General features: G+C 37.6%; 1 protein-coding gene across 2 annotated transcripts in view; it reads left to right on the top strand.

The window, feature by feature from the left end:
• LOC149798541 (uncharacterized) overlaps positions 1 to 17761 on the top strand; it is a 28798-nt gene that overhangs the window by 10568 nt on the left and 469 nt on the right. The window contains exons 3-5 of one of the 2 annotated variants that reach the window (XM_089956939.1): positions 10570 to 10754; positions 12402 to 12602; positions 16423 to 16627. In XM_089956939.1, the coding sequence (XP_089813065.1) occupies positions 10570 to 10754; positions 12402 to 12602; positions 16423 to 16627 (591 nt within the window). The remainder of the gene's footprint in view (positions 1 to 10569; positions 10755 to 12401; positions 12603 to 16422; positions 16628 to 17761) is intronic. The other variant, XM_089956940.1, reaches the window with a different exon arrangement.

The raw sequence follows: 17761 nt of genomic DNA, 5'->3' as shown, positions 1-17761 counted from the left end.
TCAATCAGAACCGTGCTAGGGTGGCCTCGAAATCCACCACCGGCACCACCGACACCACCCGTTGCACCCGAAAAATCCGATTATATCACTGACGCGAAGTCATATCACGGAATTACCCCCGGTTATAGGCCGCGTCTGGATGATATAAAAGGTGCAACGGTGGATAGGTGGATCCCGCCTCTTAGTGACGGCGACGATATTGTGTTGACTTTTACTCGTGCAACATATTCAACGGGAGTGGGAGGATTAGGATTTCGTGTTTATCTGAGCGAAATTACTGAACTTTTTAAAACTATTAATGTGGAGCACCGTGCCCAACTAGCGCATCTACGGCAACGCTTCCAAGAACATCTTTCTGATGTAACAGGTTCACGTGGAGAAATTATTAAGCAAATCGAAATATTAAATCAGATTGCCGCAGATATGGAATATATTAACCAACGAATGATTCAGGTAGTAACCGACAGTAGCTCCATCATTAAACAACAATTTTTGGATAAGTACTCGCTGACCGAAGCTGAACTGCCGAATTTTAAATTACCAGGATATGTTTCCCCGGTCATCTTGCGAAAATTCGTCACTGATATCGTCGATGAATACTTCGATGACATACTTGCACAACACGCGCGAACACTACCAGAACCCGTTATCTTGGCACATGATAATTCCACAGCGAGCGATGGCCGGCATATTTCTCCGGGCATCGTAGCAATCACTGATGTCGTCGCGGTCAATCTTGTATGTGATGTCATCGATGGCAGTTACAACATAGACACAACAATATCAAATCAAGCCCAGCAAGGGTTTATACTGTATTCGTTTACTCCTACACAACCGCCTGGATTTTTAATTGTGCAGGAGCCAATCAATCCAGTATTTCTTCGGTGTCATAATCCGACGCTAACAAGGATGAATTTTAAAGTCACTGACCAACAACATAGACTGTTGGACCTGCGTGGGGAGACTGTTAGTATTCATCTGCTGGTGAAATCGTGAAACGATTTCCATCCTAAAGGATTTTCGTTTTAAGACTTTCATCCTAAAGGATTTTCATCGTGAAACGATTTCCATCGTAAAAATACAAAGTATTTTTCAAGGACTTTCAATTAATAATATCATATCATAATAATGTCCAAAAAATCTTCGAATTACCAACAGTATGATGATGATGATGAAAATCTCTCTGACAGTTCTGACGCTAGCGTGGAAACACAGCGTGATTGTGAATCACAGCGTGATTCTGACAGTGATTTTGTTGTCAGTGATGAAGATGTCTCTGACAGTGATTTCGCTGACAACGACGACGACGACGATGATAGAACTGTGGGAAACGCTAACGACATCACCATCAGCGACAGCACTGTCATAATAAATTATATTAAATGAACACGAAAATAATAGTATGTATCAACACGTGAAATGTTCCATCGTTGACAAGCGTGCGCTTGAAGAATTCATCCGAAAAATATTTACCGGAAATCATTCCCCGGGCGTTGTTAAAATAATCATCGATAAACACGGCAATGATGACTTTTTACTGACAGATTTTCAGCTGATGCAACTCCGCGAAAACAATATCACGATGATTACTTGTGATGCAGACCAAATCCTCAATGTTGCTCACGCGTGCATTTCACGGGATCATCTTGATAAGATACTTCAGTGAAAATTCTTTACTTTATATATATTTTTTTACCACTGACCATTTTCCCGATTTCATAACGGTATTTTGCTATGAAAACCAACGAAATCGGACAGTTGCATAATTTACACAGTAAAAAAAAAATATTACTTTTTTTTTACTTTCGATTTCACTTCCAGGTAAAATGCAATCAAGGTGAGGTATTTTTACTTCCCGTTGACTTCGTCAACGTGAATGACTTCGTCATCGGTGACAAAGCTATCATTGCTTGATAAATTCTCTGAATTTTCATCCTTGACCTCGTCAACGGACATACAATGCTTTAATTTCCGGACCCGATTGTTAATTATTTTTTTAGTTTCATACTCGGCTGCCAGTGCCAGCCTGATCTTTTCGACTGCACGAGACAGTGGAACAAATTCATTTATTTGTGTCTCCGCTACGCTGGCCAGCGATTTATACAAATTATTTTGGATCATCTTTATGAATCGATATTGAGCAGGAAGAATATAACGCCCTGCGCATTTAGCTTCGTATAATGATTCAAAATCTGACAGAATAGTTTCAACATTTAGTAATATTTTAAATCCTTGTTTTTCTAATTTTTGAATAGCATCAATCACATTATTGATATTTTCTTGATTCATATTTATATATATTTTTAAATATTTAAATTAAAAAAACATCACATCTCGCTGAGTCTCTAGGGTGTCTTATGACATCCTACCAAACTCAGGAAGGGGCGGAAACACTTACCCCCGATTGAGCCCCTAAACTGCCAAATAACAGTCTAGAAGGCCCAGAGGGTGTGTTTGCGAAACGACGAGACATTCCCCATTTGTGAACCTCCTAGCTTACCATTTGATATGCTAGCAAGGCTCATACGGGGATAACACATAACATATAACTTAATTCTAACTTATCCTAGGGACGGCACAAACAGATAGTATTTACAGTAGAAGCATATTTACAGCAGCAGTTGTATTTACAGCAGTAGAAGCTATTTACAGCAATTGTATTTTACAATTGTATATATAACTTATCTTAGGACGGTACAAACATATAACTTATCCTAAGACGGCACAAACACATAACTTATCCTAAGACGGTACAAACACAATGCGAGGTTATAATTCTGCATCCAACAAGTTGCACACTACCCCCTGAAATCAACCCTGTTTCCGGGTAAAAGGTTACCCCGAAACGGGGCGATAACAGAGTACGTGTGCAACTTCGTTGGGTTTCGAAACCCCAATATGGTACTAGGACGATATTGTATATAAACTGACTGATACTTGAAAGTCCAGAAATAGCTCAGCGTGATTTGTTTAAAACGTATATTCTTAAATATTATCGTGTGGAAACCACAGATGAACCATAAACGAGAACAAGTGTAATAAAATAGCAATATTGTCTGTGAAAAAAAAAAAGATAAATACACGTTTACCTGATAAAATCCGGAAGATAAAATCATTCTTGCGCTGTCACCTTGACTTGTCAAGGGGAAACAAGGGAAGTTATTTACTTCCTTGTGCAGAAAATCGTCTGCTCGTTACCTGTGAATGCGGAAGTGTTAACGCGCTGTCAAGGTAACATCCTTGACAGCGTCAAGGGGGAAATAATTGTATCATTGACTTGAAAAATCTTTCGGATTTTCACGCAGTCACTGCAGAGTTATCTACATAATAAAATATAATCCAGCTATCAAACCTATTTGAAAAAGTTGATTTGATAACATTTTCTGCGACACGTTGAACCGAACGCGGTTCAATACCAAAATACTTCGCAGCTAAGCTCATTGAGCGAAATGTATTTTCTTTGTTAGTATTTTTGTTGAGAGATCTTACAGCTCTTGGGATTTTTGCAAATTTGCCAGTGCCACCTCGTGCAGAATTCTCGCTCTGAGTAATGGCTTGCAAATTCTGAAGAGAGTTATTAAGTTTATTATTATCAATGTGATCAATTACAAGACCTCTTTTGATCTCACCGTTAAATACCTCAAACACAAACTTGTGATTAAGATACCTCTTTCTCCCAACAGAAAATTGGAGATAACCAGAATTAGTAACAGCACCAACTGGTTTTTTCAATCTGCTATTTCTAACTATTCCCTCGCGAGATGCTTCGTAATTTTTAATGGTTGGATGTGAGACAAATTCTTGGCTCATTTATATAATAATATATTTGTCTAATTTATAATTTGTCTGAAAACCTAGTTATATAATCACTCTCCGATTTTAGCGCGTCTCCGTTATTTTTTTTATTGTAATATCGCTTGAGTTCCCGGTATCGTTTCCCCCCGCACCCCGCACATAATTGTGTTTTACCTCTGACACCAATGCCACATCGCAGGCAGCGAATAGGTCCTGTACTTCCTCGTTTGATGCTCTGTATATGTTCACCGCAGAATTCCTTCCTACAGGGCTTACCACAGACTGTTACAGATCCAACTTTTAACCATCTGCAGTTGTTCATTGTATATATAATATTTTCTTATTTAAATATTTGTCTTAAATATAACAATGGAGGAGTTTTCTGGGCTAACCGCAGTTGGCGCCGGGAGATTCGATCTTGACAGGCTAAACCCGGATCCACGACGACGGCATCTAACTGATCTGTTCGATATTATCAACGAGGGTAAAAAAGAATTCCGCGACAACGGCGCATCTCATGTATGGTCGACATTTAAAATTATCCGCGACGAGGACATCATCGATGCTACAATGACTGATGCCCGAGCAAAAACAATTATTGATTATATTAATTTTCATCAACGCGACAAGAAATATTTTTTCAGAATAAAATTTATTGTCAACGTTGAAGACGATACGTGGATTATCCGTGACAAACTCGACCCTGTTCTTGCTAACGGAAAGACCGCTCTGTTAAGCAGCAATTGTAAACCAGGAATGCTGACCGGGATTGATATACCATATTACGCTCGAGCGTATCCTGTAACCGCAGTCATTTATGGAATATACCCGGTAAAAAAAACCAAAAATTGATAAACTCGCTCCGATGAAAACTTCGACGGTGTTGAATTGTGTAGCCGAGCGAGTAATGGAACATTTTAAGAACACAAAACGAGGAAACGGTTTAAGCGACCTGCGACGTAAAAAAATAACATCATGGGTTGAATCGGTTAAGAATACCGGGGCAACAATAAATGATGTTGCTGCGCTATCAAGTAAATTAAAATACTCAATAACAGTAAAAACACTAACCGGGGAAATATTATACAGTTCGAAGCATTATAAAAAGTCAGGAACACCGATTGAAATTATTGGTCATAATTCGCACGCGTGGACTGATGCGGTTACAATATTTCCACGAGACCGTGTTGTCAAGTTTTATCGTGGAAACATATACGAGGTTATTTACGTGCTGAGTAAAACCGACCCTGTGTCGGTGTGGTTATTTAGGAGCTCCGAAGATGGCGACTATGATCAATTTGTGAGACCCAACGGAGAATTATACAGAACAGAATCGTTGCACCAACAAATGAAAAAACTCGCAAAAACGTATATGAGAGATGCTAGCGATGAGCAATTATTGGTTAATTGTTTTACAGTTCCAAGTGTTGCCGCTCACGCCGCCAGAGAAAGAAATTCGTGGAGACCAACCCGAAGTCAGTTTCTTTCGGATATACAATTAAGTTGTGTCGAGTATGGTCATGGCGGGTTGTGGAACACCCGATATGACTACCGGGATATGATTTCCGTGGATATGATTGCCTGCTACCCAGGAAGCTTTCTCGGAAACGGCGAGTGCCGCGAATACTTTGCGCGGTTTGGACACCCCACGAACTCGATGACACGAGTCGCCGTAAACGGCAGTTTACCCGACGCTGACCTGACAGGATTTGCTCGTGTGACTTTGTTTGAATTCGCCACGGGACTTCATCCGTGCTGTTATGTTTGGTTTGGCAGACACTTCGTCGAAAAGCGCTGGGTACCCATGGTGTTGCTGCGATACATGCTTGACAACGGCATACTGGTATCGTTGACTGTCAGCGAAGCAATCATATGTTATCGACCGCAGACATCAGTTTGGTTACCAACACCAGAACGTGTAACCCTCGACGAAGTTATCGAAGAATGGACACAAGCACGTCCAGAAACTCCTATTGATGCTATCCGCGAAGGAGCTCCTGAAATTCTCAAGATTAGACTCAAAAACAGTGAAAGCACAGCGAAAGATCTTGGACGAAGAATAATCGGTAAATTGACTCAGGGTGCAGCATTTGATCATAAAATGCATCACTCGCGGTTGATTATCGATGAAGCTGAATTGGATTTTATAATCGCCGACGCGGTTGCCAGAGACATATTTTGTAACAGGGAGGATGTGTTCTTGTCCGACGGGAAAAAGTTGGGCACAATTGTAAGTTATATCGACGGAGAATCGCCTCAATACACACATTTGAGATCTTCAATGCTGGCTTATGTTTCTATAAATTTGTTATCGATGGTAAATCGATTTCCTGACACCGCAGTCAGAGTTGCCACGGATTCATTTTACATCGACAAGAAATATTCAGAATCACTGACCGATATAATGAAATTCTGCGGCGGAGATAAATGGGGTTCGTGGAGAATAAAAGCCGAGATGTTGCACGAGTATTGTGAATCCGCTGATGTTGCAATCGAGGACGATTATTATAAATCAACAATGCCAGAAATATCTTCCGCACCGTCTGTGGATGATCCAATCACCAGACATAAAACTGTTTATTTGAACGGGCCGGGCGGGTCTGGTAAAACAACTCGAGCGATTGAATTATTTCGGAATTCAGATATGATTGTGCTAACACCTACACACAGACTTGCCAGAGAGATGAAACAGCGAGGAGTCAATTCTTGTACTTATCACAGCTTTTTCAAATACAGCGGCGGTACGTGGACGCCAGATCGAATGGGCACAAAATATATCAATGATATAATAATTTGGGATGAGATATGTACGGTGCCGCTGGAAACGTTAAAAACATTTCTTGATTGGCTGCTAACGAAAAATACCGCAGTGATTATGTGCGGCGATCACGGTCAACCACCTCCGTTTGTCGGCGCATCTCCGCATGATTGGCTGAGGAATTTTGTTGATTATCACGAAGAAGTAACTGATGATTACCGAGCACTTGATGCAACGCTGAAAGAATTTAAAACACTAATCAGGCTACAACCGAATAAAATTCAATGTGAAATCATGCGCGAGATGATTCCTGAAACTTTGATGAGTGACTTTTTACGAGTGTGGAAACCAGACGATTTGATAGTGGCGAGTAGAAAGATAGTCAGAGACACACTTCAACAACAGCTATTTCAGTTACAAAAAAAAAGTTTCCAATGCTGCCAACGCCGTTATGTTATAGACCAACTGATACACGGCTACAAAATATAGATGTTGATATTCCAGGAAAGACAGAGAAACAGAATTTAGTATTGAATGATATTGTGTTAGTTGACATCGATGCAGTTGAGGATGCACTAGCGATGAATAAATCCCCGTGGACGCTAGGATACGCAATGACCATTCATTGTTCTCAAGGACTGACTATTTCAGATACAACTGTCTGGATCATTGATGATCGAATCGAATGGTCCAACCTAGTCTACTTGGCGGTGTCCAGAGTCAGAAGAATATCTCAACTGCGAAGAATTATCTTGGAAAATCCTTCGGATTTTAAATCAAACAATGAAAACAACAGCATCACCGATGGTGATGTAATAAGAAAAAAACTCGCCGGTTACAAACAGAGTGACAAAAAAAATAATCGCGATTTTGATCTTGATGTTGACTTCGTTGTTGCGCTGAAACAACAGCAGAATAATCACTGTGCGAGCTGTAATTGTATAATGCTATGGCAGTATTCGAATAAAAATTCAAGACAATTTACCGTAGACAGAAAAGATAACAATCGCGGTCATACACGTGATAATGTCATGTTGACCTGTCTTGAGTGTAATCGACGTCGGGGTGCCAGCGCTAGTTAAGTCACTTCAGTGATTTTGGCGGCAATTGTGTGTCCTCGGGAATTACCTGAAGTTGCTCACGGGTGAATCCGCGTTGAGGAGCAGTTGAATCCAACCCGTAGATTGCTGGTCTGCCAGTGGATCTTGTCACGGTGGATATGCTATGTGTGGTAACACTCCAGATGGGATCAGTCGCTCTTCGTTTACCACCTTCAAGTTCGCCTGGTTCGTATAAATATCTAACTGTGACATTACCCAACACTGGCTGTGTTGAAATATTATTTCGTTGTATTTGTATATATTTTTTTGTGATCGCGATGGAAGGTTTCATGTTGGTTGTTCGAGTTATTTCATTATTTAGCGCAGCTATCACGCTTGGCAATCTTGCAACCCATTCGCGCGATCTAGTATCCTGAATGAATTCCTTCGCGTATTGATATCCAAATAACCGCTCAGCATGTGTTCGATTGAATCGCTCAACAATTGCCTGATCACGGTGAATTTCAGTGTGTCCTCGTCGTATGGTGACGTTATGTTGTTTCATCAACGATGATACCGCACCTTGAAATTCTTTGCCAGGATCAACTTGTAGCAGATGTGGCCATCGCAGAGGTCCTCGCCGATAAATTCTTTCAAACGCAGAAGCAACCTCAGATGCTGTTTTAGTTGTTAACGGTTCCGCATCTTTGTATCTACTGGCAACATTAACTATGGGTAACGCGTACTTGTATGTGCGTCTTCGGATAGTATCATGTGGCAGAAATAATATATCAGCTTGATGAACCTCATTTGGCACACTAACATCGAAATGCGCGAAGTGAATTTGTTTGGGGCGCGGTAGATAAATTTGCCATATTGCCTGTCGGGATAACCAATTTTTGGCAACCGCGCGTGTTACTAATGCCGCGCTGGCAAGTTTATCAATTGCTGCGTTACCTCTCCAATATCCGCTTGGGGAATAATAAATCGACTCCATTATATACCAGTACCTAACGCTAATTTACCCTTCATTGCAGTTTTTATCAACCAGGATGCTAACCTTTCTTTGAAAGATTTATCAGGGATGGCATTTAACGCATGAATTAATTTCACGTCCGCGAGATGGCGCTGTTGCAAATCCTTGCTTCGGTAAGCTACATCATGAGCATGGCACGCTGCATCGATAGCGTTTATCGGATACTCACCGGGTTTTGGTTGATCCTGAGCATCAAGTCTGATATTAAGTCGGGTTCCTGGACCACAGTGATTATATCCTGGAAGATGTTTTTCTCCTGGGTATTTAGCCCACGGAGCTCCTGGCAGCGCTGTTAACTTGGCTGCGATATCACCTCCGCTTTTTTTTTAATAAATCTAAATTTTTTTGTGCCACATCGTTCACACTTACCCGTGAGCGCTTGTTGATTATTTTTTGTTGTAATTGTTGTCGTATCCGTAGTTGGGGTACGTGCTCGGCATTTCACACAATATAAATCCATATTATTTTATGATATATCTAATGGAAATCACTGACTTTTCCGCGACAAAGCGACGACAGCCAATCAAGCATAACTCAGTGCTACCAAATTCTGTTCGAATGATTATCATAGGTCCATCTGGGTCGGGTAAGACACAGTTGTTGCTGAATTTGATAATGAAGTGGATGAAGTGGGATAAATTATATTTGATAGCACCGTCAGCGATGTTATCAAGTGCTAAAAGATTTTAACGAAAGTGCAAAAACAATCATTGGAAATGCAAGCATTTCTGAGGCCGACGAAAACGTAGTTGAATTCATAACTGACATAAATGATGCACCTGGCATTGATGACATCGATGGATCAATTAATAATCTAGTAGTGTACGATGATGTCATGCTGGATAAACAAACAAACCCTGCGAGAATATTTTCCCGTGGGCGTCATAAAAACACTGATGTCATTTATGTGACTCAACGGTATACACAAATTCCAAAAGTGATCAGAGATAATTGTAACGTTCTTGCAGTGTTTAACGGAGTTGACGCACACACGCTGAGAAATATTCATCAGACTTGGTGCAGTGGTGACATGGACCTCAATAAATTAAAAAATTTCTTTAGTCATGCTCAACGAAAACCACACGGGTTTGTGACGATAAATTTACATGATCCTCGGACACGATACCGAGTTGGGTTAGATACATTTTTTAACTAGAAACGCTAGCGTTTCCAAATCCTAAAATGATTAGTAGCAGAGAGACTACGCCACCAACGTCGTCGTCGACGTCACCCCGTGAAGAAACTATTGTTTATAGCGGCTGGTTATCGCTGTCGAAATAACCCCGTTAGCCAGAAAAGAGGATTTAGTCATCATAGTTTCTGGCTAGAAGGGTTTATTTTGCGAAATAAGAACTTCTGTCAGAAGAGTTTTTGATAGATGGTCCTGTTGGACGAAAAAGTTGGTGGGCCCAGTCTCTCTGCTGCTCGTCAAGATTCAATGTTTACCAAATCATGCCGAAATAAAAGTTGCACATATGTATGCCCTACTGGTAACGGAGAGAGAGAGAGAGAGAGAGAGAGAGAAAGACAGACGGACAGACAGAGGCGTAAGTAAGACAGAGAGAAGAGACTGCATATTTTAATCTGTGGTCTGTCCATTATTCAGTGTTAAAGATAACATCGAAAGAAAAGCGGTAGGAACGAAATGATGGAGTCAACAGTCAAATGAGAACGGCGAACGAAGTAATCTCCCTTTTTGAGGCCACCTTATTGCCATACAAACAGGCATTTCCTAGAAACATGACACCTGATCTGATGTTCAGCTTTGCAAATCCGATAGCTGACTGGCAAATGGTAATTAAGAGGCCATGTTACCTACACATGACGCCTAACTAGGTTTCGTTGTTAATATGTAGATAAATGTCCGTATTTGGACCATATTTGGTTGCAATGACATTTCTAAAACAATCTAGCTCAGAACTTATTCTCCAATCAAACAGGAGCATGTCCTTTCGAGTCTATCCATGTTGCTGATGTTGGGGATATTAATCTTAACACATACAATCTTCCAAAGGCAGTTGAAGACATTAGAAAAGGTATCCTGATGATTGTCCGCCACAACTGTAAACCCCTCGTTCTTGGCGGTGACCATACAATGACCTATCCAATACTGCAGGCTATCAAGGTAACATACCACTGTGGTCTTCGTGTTAAGAGCAAGTAATTTTGTATCGCTTACCTAATTTAAGATCTGATATGTACATCGGGTTGAATTGACAGTTGTGTGTATAGTCTAGCTACAAATTATCGATGCTTAGGTACACCAGAATCACATACTGTTCTTGCAAAGGATATAGCACTTAAAATTGAATGGTAAGAGCTCCATGACTTCAACAACAATTAGCGTGATGTAAATGCATTATAATTTGTCTCAGGTATTATTGAGATGTTCCATTTTATGATTAAAACTATTTTCTAACATGCTTGTTGAAGCATTTTGTTATATATTAACAAAGTATTAATCGGAAACAAACTCAAGGATTTTACTCCCTTTTGATACCATTAGCTCAACAAACTGAAGGCTATCAGTGCCTTTTGATACTATCAACTTAACAAACTGAAAGCTGTCAGTGCCCTTTGATACTATGAAGTTAACAAATTCAAGGATATGCGTGCTTCTTGATAATATGAACTAAACAACCCCAAAGGGTATAATTGTCCCTTGATATTACGAACTTAACAAACTCAATGATTGCAGTACCCTTCATACTATGAACTGTTACCTTAGTAACACAAACGTAATTCTAAGAGTGTTCGCAGTAGAATGTTTTTTTTTTTGAAAAACGGTATAACTACTGTTATGTGTACTTGATTTAATGTATATTTGATTTAATTTAATTGTTTGTTTGTTAGTTTTAAATTCTTTCATTCCAGTACAGTATTATAATGTAACTGTATTACTAGATTTGATATTGTTCAGTTCTGACTGATTTTTCAAAGTTAATAACTAATAATAGAAACTTTGTGTCTAATGCTGACCTAGTTCCTGACCTTGATTTAGGACTAGTAAGAGTTGAAGTAAACAACTTTAAAAAAAAGAATTGTATTATTTCTCAGAGTAATATTCATGAAGTAGAATCGATGCTATATTTGGAGTACGTGAAAAATAACATATATCAATTAGGTTTTTCCAGAGGGTTGGCTTACATCCGGACATGTTTTGCATTGTAGCTAGATTTATTATTGATGTTTGGAGAAATAATAGTCATTAGTGCCTTAACACTTGAGATGTTAGAGTGTTTTATGTTGTGACCAGTTTTGGACTAATTATTTTGTTTTCTTCAATTTATTTGAATTTCGAGTTTATTTTCGCTGGAAATACTAGTGGTCTAAATTAATTTTGGGACAAGGACATTTATCGAAATTTACACAGAATTCAAACACTGGAATATTATTTTCTGTGATTCAACAAAGACTTGTTGACGCATCAGTACGACGCAGACTACAGCATGCATCATCGCCTTCCATTTTGGATTTCATTGGAATTCGAACTCAGTTTCATTATGACGTTTTATTCCTAGGACATCTATTTTTTAATTCTTAGATTATTCTTGGATTATTTTTATTTATATTTGATTCGTAAAACCGTAAGTTCTTTTTCTCATTTAAGTTGTTTTTTTTTCAGGGAAATAAATTATTTGTTAAATTTTATAAAGCTTGTTGTCTTCACTTTTTTCTTGTTACGTTTTGTAAGAGACTAAACACGTAACCCAACAAAGTGAACACAGCATGCCGAATAACTGTAGTGATTTAGTTGCTGTATATTCTTCAGGAGAAGCATGGACCTGTTGGTTTGGTTCACGTAGACGCTCATGCAGATTGTCATGATGAAATGCTGGGAGAGAAGATTGCACACGGAACACCCTTTCGGAGAGCTTTTGAAGAAGGGTGTCTTGATGGCACCCGCGTGATTCAGATTGGTTTGAGAGGCTCGTGCTATTCATTACAAGACTACGACTGGGGAAAGAAACAAGTATGCAGCTGTAGCTGTACTTTACCACTGTTACTTAGCTGTTACATAACGTTTTGTCTAGCTATATCTGTGCCTCACCACTGTTACTTAGCTGTTACAAAATGTTTTGTCTAGCTATAGCTGTGCCTTATCACTGTTACATAGCTGTTACAAAACGTTTTGTCTAGCTATAGCTGTGCCTTACCACTGTTACGTAGCTGTTACAAAACGTTTTGTCTTGCTATAGCTGTGCCTCACCACTGTTACGTAGCTGTTACAAATCGTTTTGTCTAGCTTTAGCTGTGCCTTACCACTGTTACGTACCTGTTACAAAACGTTTTGTCTAGCTATAAATATGCCGTGCCACTGTTACTTAGCTGTTACATAACGTTTTGTCTAGCTATAGCTGTACCTTACCACTGTTACTTAGCTATTACACAACGTTTTGCCTAGCTATAGCTGTGCCTTACCACTGTTACTTAGCTGTTACAAAACGTTTTGTCTAGCTATAGTTGCGCCTTACCACTGTTACGTGTTACAAAACGTTTTGTCTAGCTATAAATATGCCGTACCACTGTTACTTCGCTGTTACACAACATCCTGTCTAGCTGTGAATATGCCTCACAACTGTTATTTATCTGTTAAACAACGTTTTGTCTAGCTAGCAAAAGCGTTCTTTTAATTAAAGAATTATAATGTTTAAAAGAACGAGTCATATTTTTTTACGCACTTAGGCACCTCTCTTTACATACTGAGAAATATACTCCATTCCTACTGGTAAAATTTGTTTCATTTAAAAACTAATTTCCTTTAGTAAAGCATGAATATAAATTGGCAATTATATCGTCTTTCATACGCTGTTGGAATGCTTACAACCAGTCGGTCCCTTGTCGGAAAGTTAATAGTGATACGTCTTGTGCTGTCACGCATCCTCCATGAATCCAATCTCGTCATGACACTATTGTACGTAAGATCAGTGGCAACATTTTACTTTGAGACAGTGTTCTTGTCATAGTCTGACTGTAAGAATCCTGACAGCATTATAAGACCAGTTTTTGTTAGAAAGTTTAAAATATTTTATTTAATGTATGAACTGTTAAAATAATTGGCAATGTGAGTAAATGGAAAGTGTTCTACTTTAAGTTACTGTTTGAATCTTCCAAACCTATTACAGTATTCCTTAAGTTATTTCATTCACAGTGTACATATTCGGGAAAAAAGATATCAAGGTATATTAGAACGGTTTTATTTCAGTTGTTAATTATTATAAACACTATTTACAAATTTAAAAAAAAGATTAATTACATTTAAAGATTAAGATAATAAGAGAAATAAAAATAAAACATTAAAAAGTCATTCAAGTAAAATTGATAATTTACCATCAGACATAAACTGTTACCAGTATGAAGGAAAAAGACAGAAAATCAGATTGCATTGTATTTGATATAGAAATATGGTGAGAGTTTCTTTTTACTTGATTTGCAGACATTGTAGTGATATGACTGAAATATTGTTAAAGCTACGTTAAAAATCCAAATCACACACACACACACACACACACACACACACACACACACACACACTTGATTTGCACAAGTAATAATAATGAGCCAAATCTGAAATTAAATAATGAGAACTCCAACTAAAACTCTTATAATCCAGTATACCATTCTGAACAGGCTTAGTGATGCAGTTGTAAGCCATCAATCATGTTGATGTCACATACTTTGTAGGTAAATGAATAGCTATAACTGGGGGAAAGTTCATGTGCCCAGTTAGGGTAATTTGTAAGATTTTTTTTGTGAAACTTTACTGATTGTACAAAAATATGGAGTAATTTTCACAGCATGCATATCTGTTTAAATTTAAAAGTTTTAATAACTGTATTTACTGCAACTTTCTCTATTTACCTGGGTTATTGTTCACAGGTGTGAAGAAATATTGCGATCATAATATCTTTGAAAGAACCGAGGGTTTATTACACTGCGTCTAAACAAGGGAGTGTCAAAACACAGAACTGTACGATACGTTCTGGTACATGTAAATATATATTTTCATGTATTTATGGTTCAATGAAAACTAGCTACTCGGCCAGCTACCCAAAAGATTGTATTTTACATTCCATACGACTTAATAAAGCCCAGCCATTTGTGATTTTAACACACACACACACACACAAAACATTATATATATATATATATATATATATATATATATATATATATATATATATATATATATATATATATATATATATATATAGTTTTAGTTACTCTTGTTGTTCATTAGTAGCCTTCGTATAGATACATTATCCATCAATACATATAGATAGTGCGCTCTTGAGCTAAGGTCGGCATTATATTCATATGGTATGACACCTGTATCAATAGTCGGCATTATATTCATTTGGTATGACACTTGCATCAATAGTCGGCATTATATTCATATGGTATGACACCTGTGTCAATAGTCGGCATTTTTTCATATGGTATGACACCTGTATCAACAGTCGGCATTATATTCATATGGTATGACACCTGTATCAATAGTTGGCATTATATTCATATGGTATGACACCTGTATCAACAGTCGGCATTATATTCGTATGGTATGACACCTGTATCAATAGTCGGCATTATATTCATATGGTATGACACGGTATCAATAGTCGGCATTATATTCATATGGTATGACACCTGTATCAATAGTCGGCATTATATTCATATGGTATGACACCTGTATCAATAGTCGGCATTATATTCATATGGTATGACACGGTATCAATACTTACAAAGTAATGATTCAAATCAAGATATCCCGTCCCTAGGAGACCTTTGAATTATATCAATCCGCCTATTTTAGTGGCCTATCAGATAAAGCGTTACTTTTATTTTTACAGTGAGTTAAATTTATTTACGATACGTTTCGAACTATGTTTTCCAAGTTATGAAATATGAAAGCTGTACTTTGATTTGCGATTCGAAAGGTCAAGAGAATATGCCCATCAACTCTACTCTAGATCTGTAGTTTAATACGATTGATTATCCGATAGATTCCTGATTGATTACATTGGTTTAATAGGAAACACTTTAGAGGTATGTTAGAAATCCTAATTGCCTCATATATGATAATTATCATCGTTTGTAATCATTTACAGGTTTCATTCAGTAATGTTGAATATAAAGATATAAAGTTAAACTTGTCCATGTGGAGATAAAACCTGCTTAAAGAAAACTTCCCTTACAAAAAGTCTTTCTTTTATCTAAAGTCTAAATACACGATACCAGTTCATAAGACACAACTGTCCTTTTGGGTTTAAATGTAGCGAGACTTAATTTGATTTTAGACGTAATGATCTGTTAATGTTACTAAAGTCCTCGCTTTTTCCGAAAATGAAATTTGGCGAACACTTGAGTGCGTCTTCAACATTGAGTCATTGCACTGATTTACCCACATTAGAGCCTTCCATGGGGGTGCATACGTACCATATTTGTCTTTTAATTGTTATGACCCCATTTAGTTATAGAAAAAAATTATATATATATATATATATATATATATATATATATATATATATATATATATATATATATATATATATATATATATGTATGCACCAAATATAAAGGAAACTCGGTATTCTACAGAAGAAAGCTTGATAATGCTAATATAGTTTTTTAAATACGAATAGAGAGCATTATCTTATATGTTATAGATAATTTTAATATATGTGGGTGTAGAGAGAGAGAGAGAGAGAGAGAGAGGACAGTATTCTTGCAGTTAGAATGGCGATATAATAAACAATATATACCTGTACGGAGTAAATATGACTCTTTTTCAGGGTTTTCGTATTGTCCCAGTCGAGGAGTGCTGGCACAGGTCCCTGACTCCGCTAATGGAGGAGGTACGGAATATGATGAGAGACAAGCCCGTGTACATTAGCTTTGACATTGATGCTCTTGATCCTGCTTATGCCCCAGGAACAGGTAATTTACCCTCTTATGCCCCAGGAACAGGTAATTCACCCGCTTATGCCCCAGGAACAGGTAATTCAATAATGTAACCTCTGATAAGTTCTCCAACATACACGCTTGAACTTGTATCGATCATGTTTTCATAAGAATCATTTCGATACGTATTTAAGATAAGAAATAAAGAGAAGTAACACTTGGTGGCTGTATTTAAGGAAATGGAAACAGAAAACATTTAATTTGAAAACGGCGTAGAAAATATGAATGTCAAAAAATAGGAGACATTAAGTCCGAGGACTCAAGATATTGATCAAGGCAGTTACTGAAGAAAGCATATGATGTGCTTCTAGCAATCATTCGAAAACGTTTATTTTATCATTGACCAATACAATTTATAAATAGAACAAAACAAAGAAAGTAATAATCTTTGTATCAGGAAGAATGTATTTGTTGCGCAGTTTCCATATTCAGACATTCAAACCGTGATATATAAAGCAGTATACCCATATGTACGTTAGGGACATGAGTGAATGTGCCATATTATCCGCATTTTTTATATCTCAGTTGCCAAACTTTTTAATGCACTGCACATTGTTATGACGATAAAACTGAGTACATTTATCATTCAATGTCTACATTGTTCCGCTTGACTTCGCTACAGACAAAGATAGCTAAGACAAATAAAACGTACTGTGCAATAATATTAAAATTGCCATAGTCGAGTGAAATGTTATTTTGAGATTTTGTTATAAAAATACTTTTAAGAAGAAAATGAGTTAGTTTTATTCGGACAACTTCGTTGTTCGTAGCTTCTTGAGACATTTAATTAATGGGAAATACCGCTCGCAGTTTTATCGTCGAAGCATTTCTCTCGAGTGAAAGATATTCATGTCCGTATCTGTGTGTGAAAAGGGTTTGCCACTTGAGGAGAGAAGAAACAAATGGATTTAGCTGGAGACGTTAGTATAATTTGGAAAATAATTGACAGGTAGTCAGATTTTCAAACTATTTTTGTCCACTTTAACATTATTGTAGAATATTTTGTTTAATAGATTTAGTAAATTAATCCAGTGAAGTTTTAATCAAGAACTGCAGACTCCATCAACCTATCGTCAAAACTTTAAGAAATTGCAAAAATGTTTTTGACCAATGCTATATAATGTTAGGAGTGAGACATTACATTACATTTCATCTACATTCAGAACTTGT

This window comes from Sinohyriopsis cumingii, chromosome 5 (assembly GCF_028554795.1).
Source record: "Sinohyriopsis cumingii isolate HCF-2022 chromosome 5, ASM2855479v2, whole genome shotgun sequence".
In the NCBI taxonomy this organism is placed as follows: domain Eukaryota; kingdom Metazoa; phylum Mollusca; class Bivalvia; order Unionida; family Unionidae; genus Sinohyriopsis; species Sinohyriopsis cumingii.
Note: the sequence above shows the minus strand (reverse complement) of the source record. Positions and strands in the feature narration are given on the sequence as shown.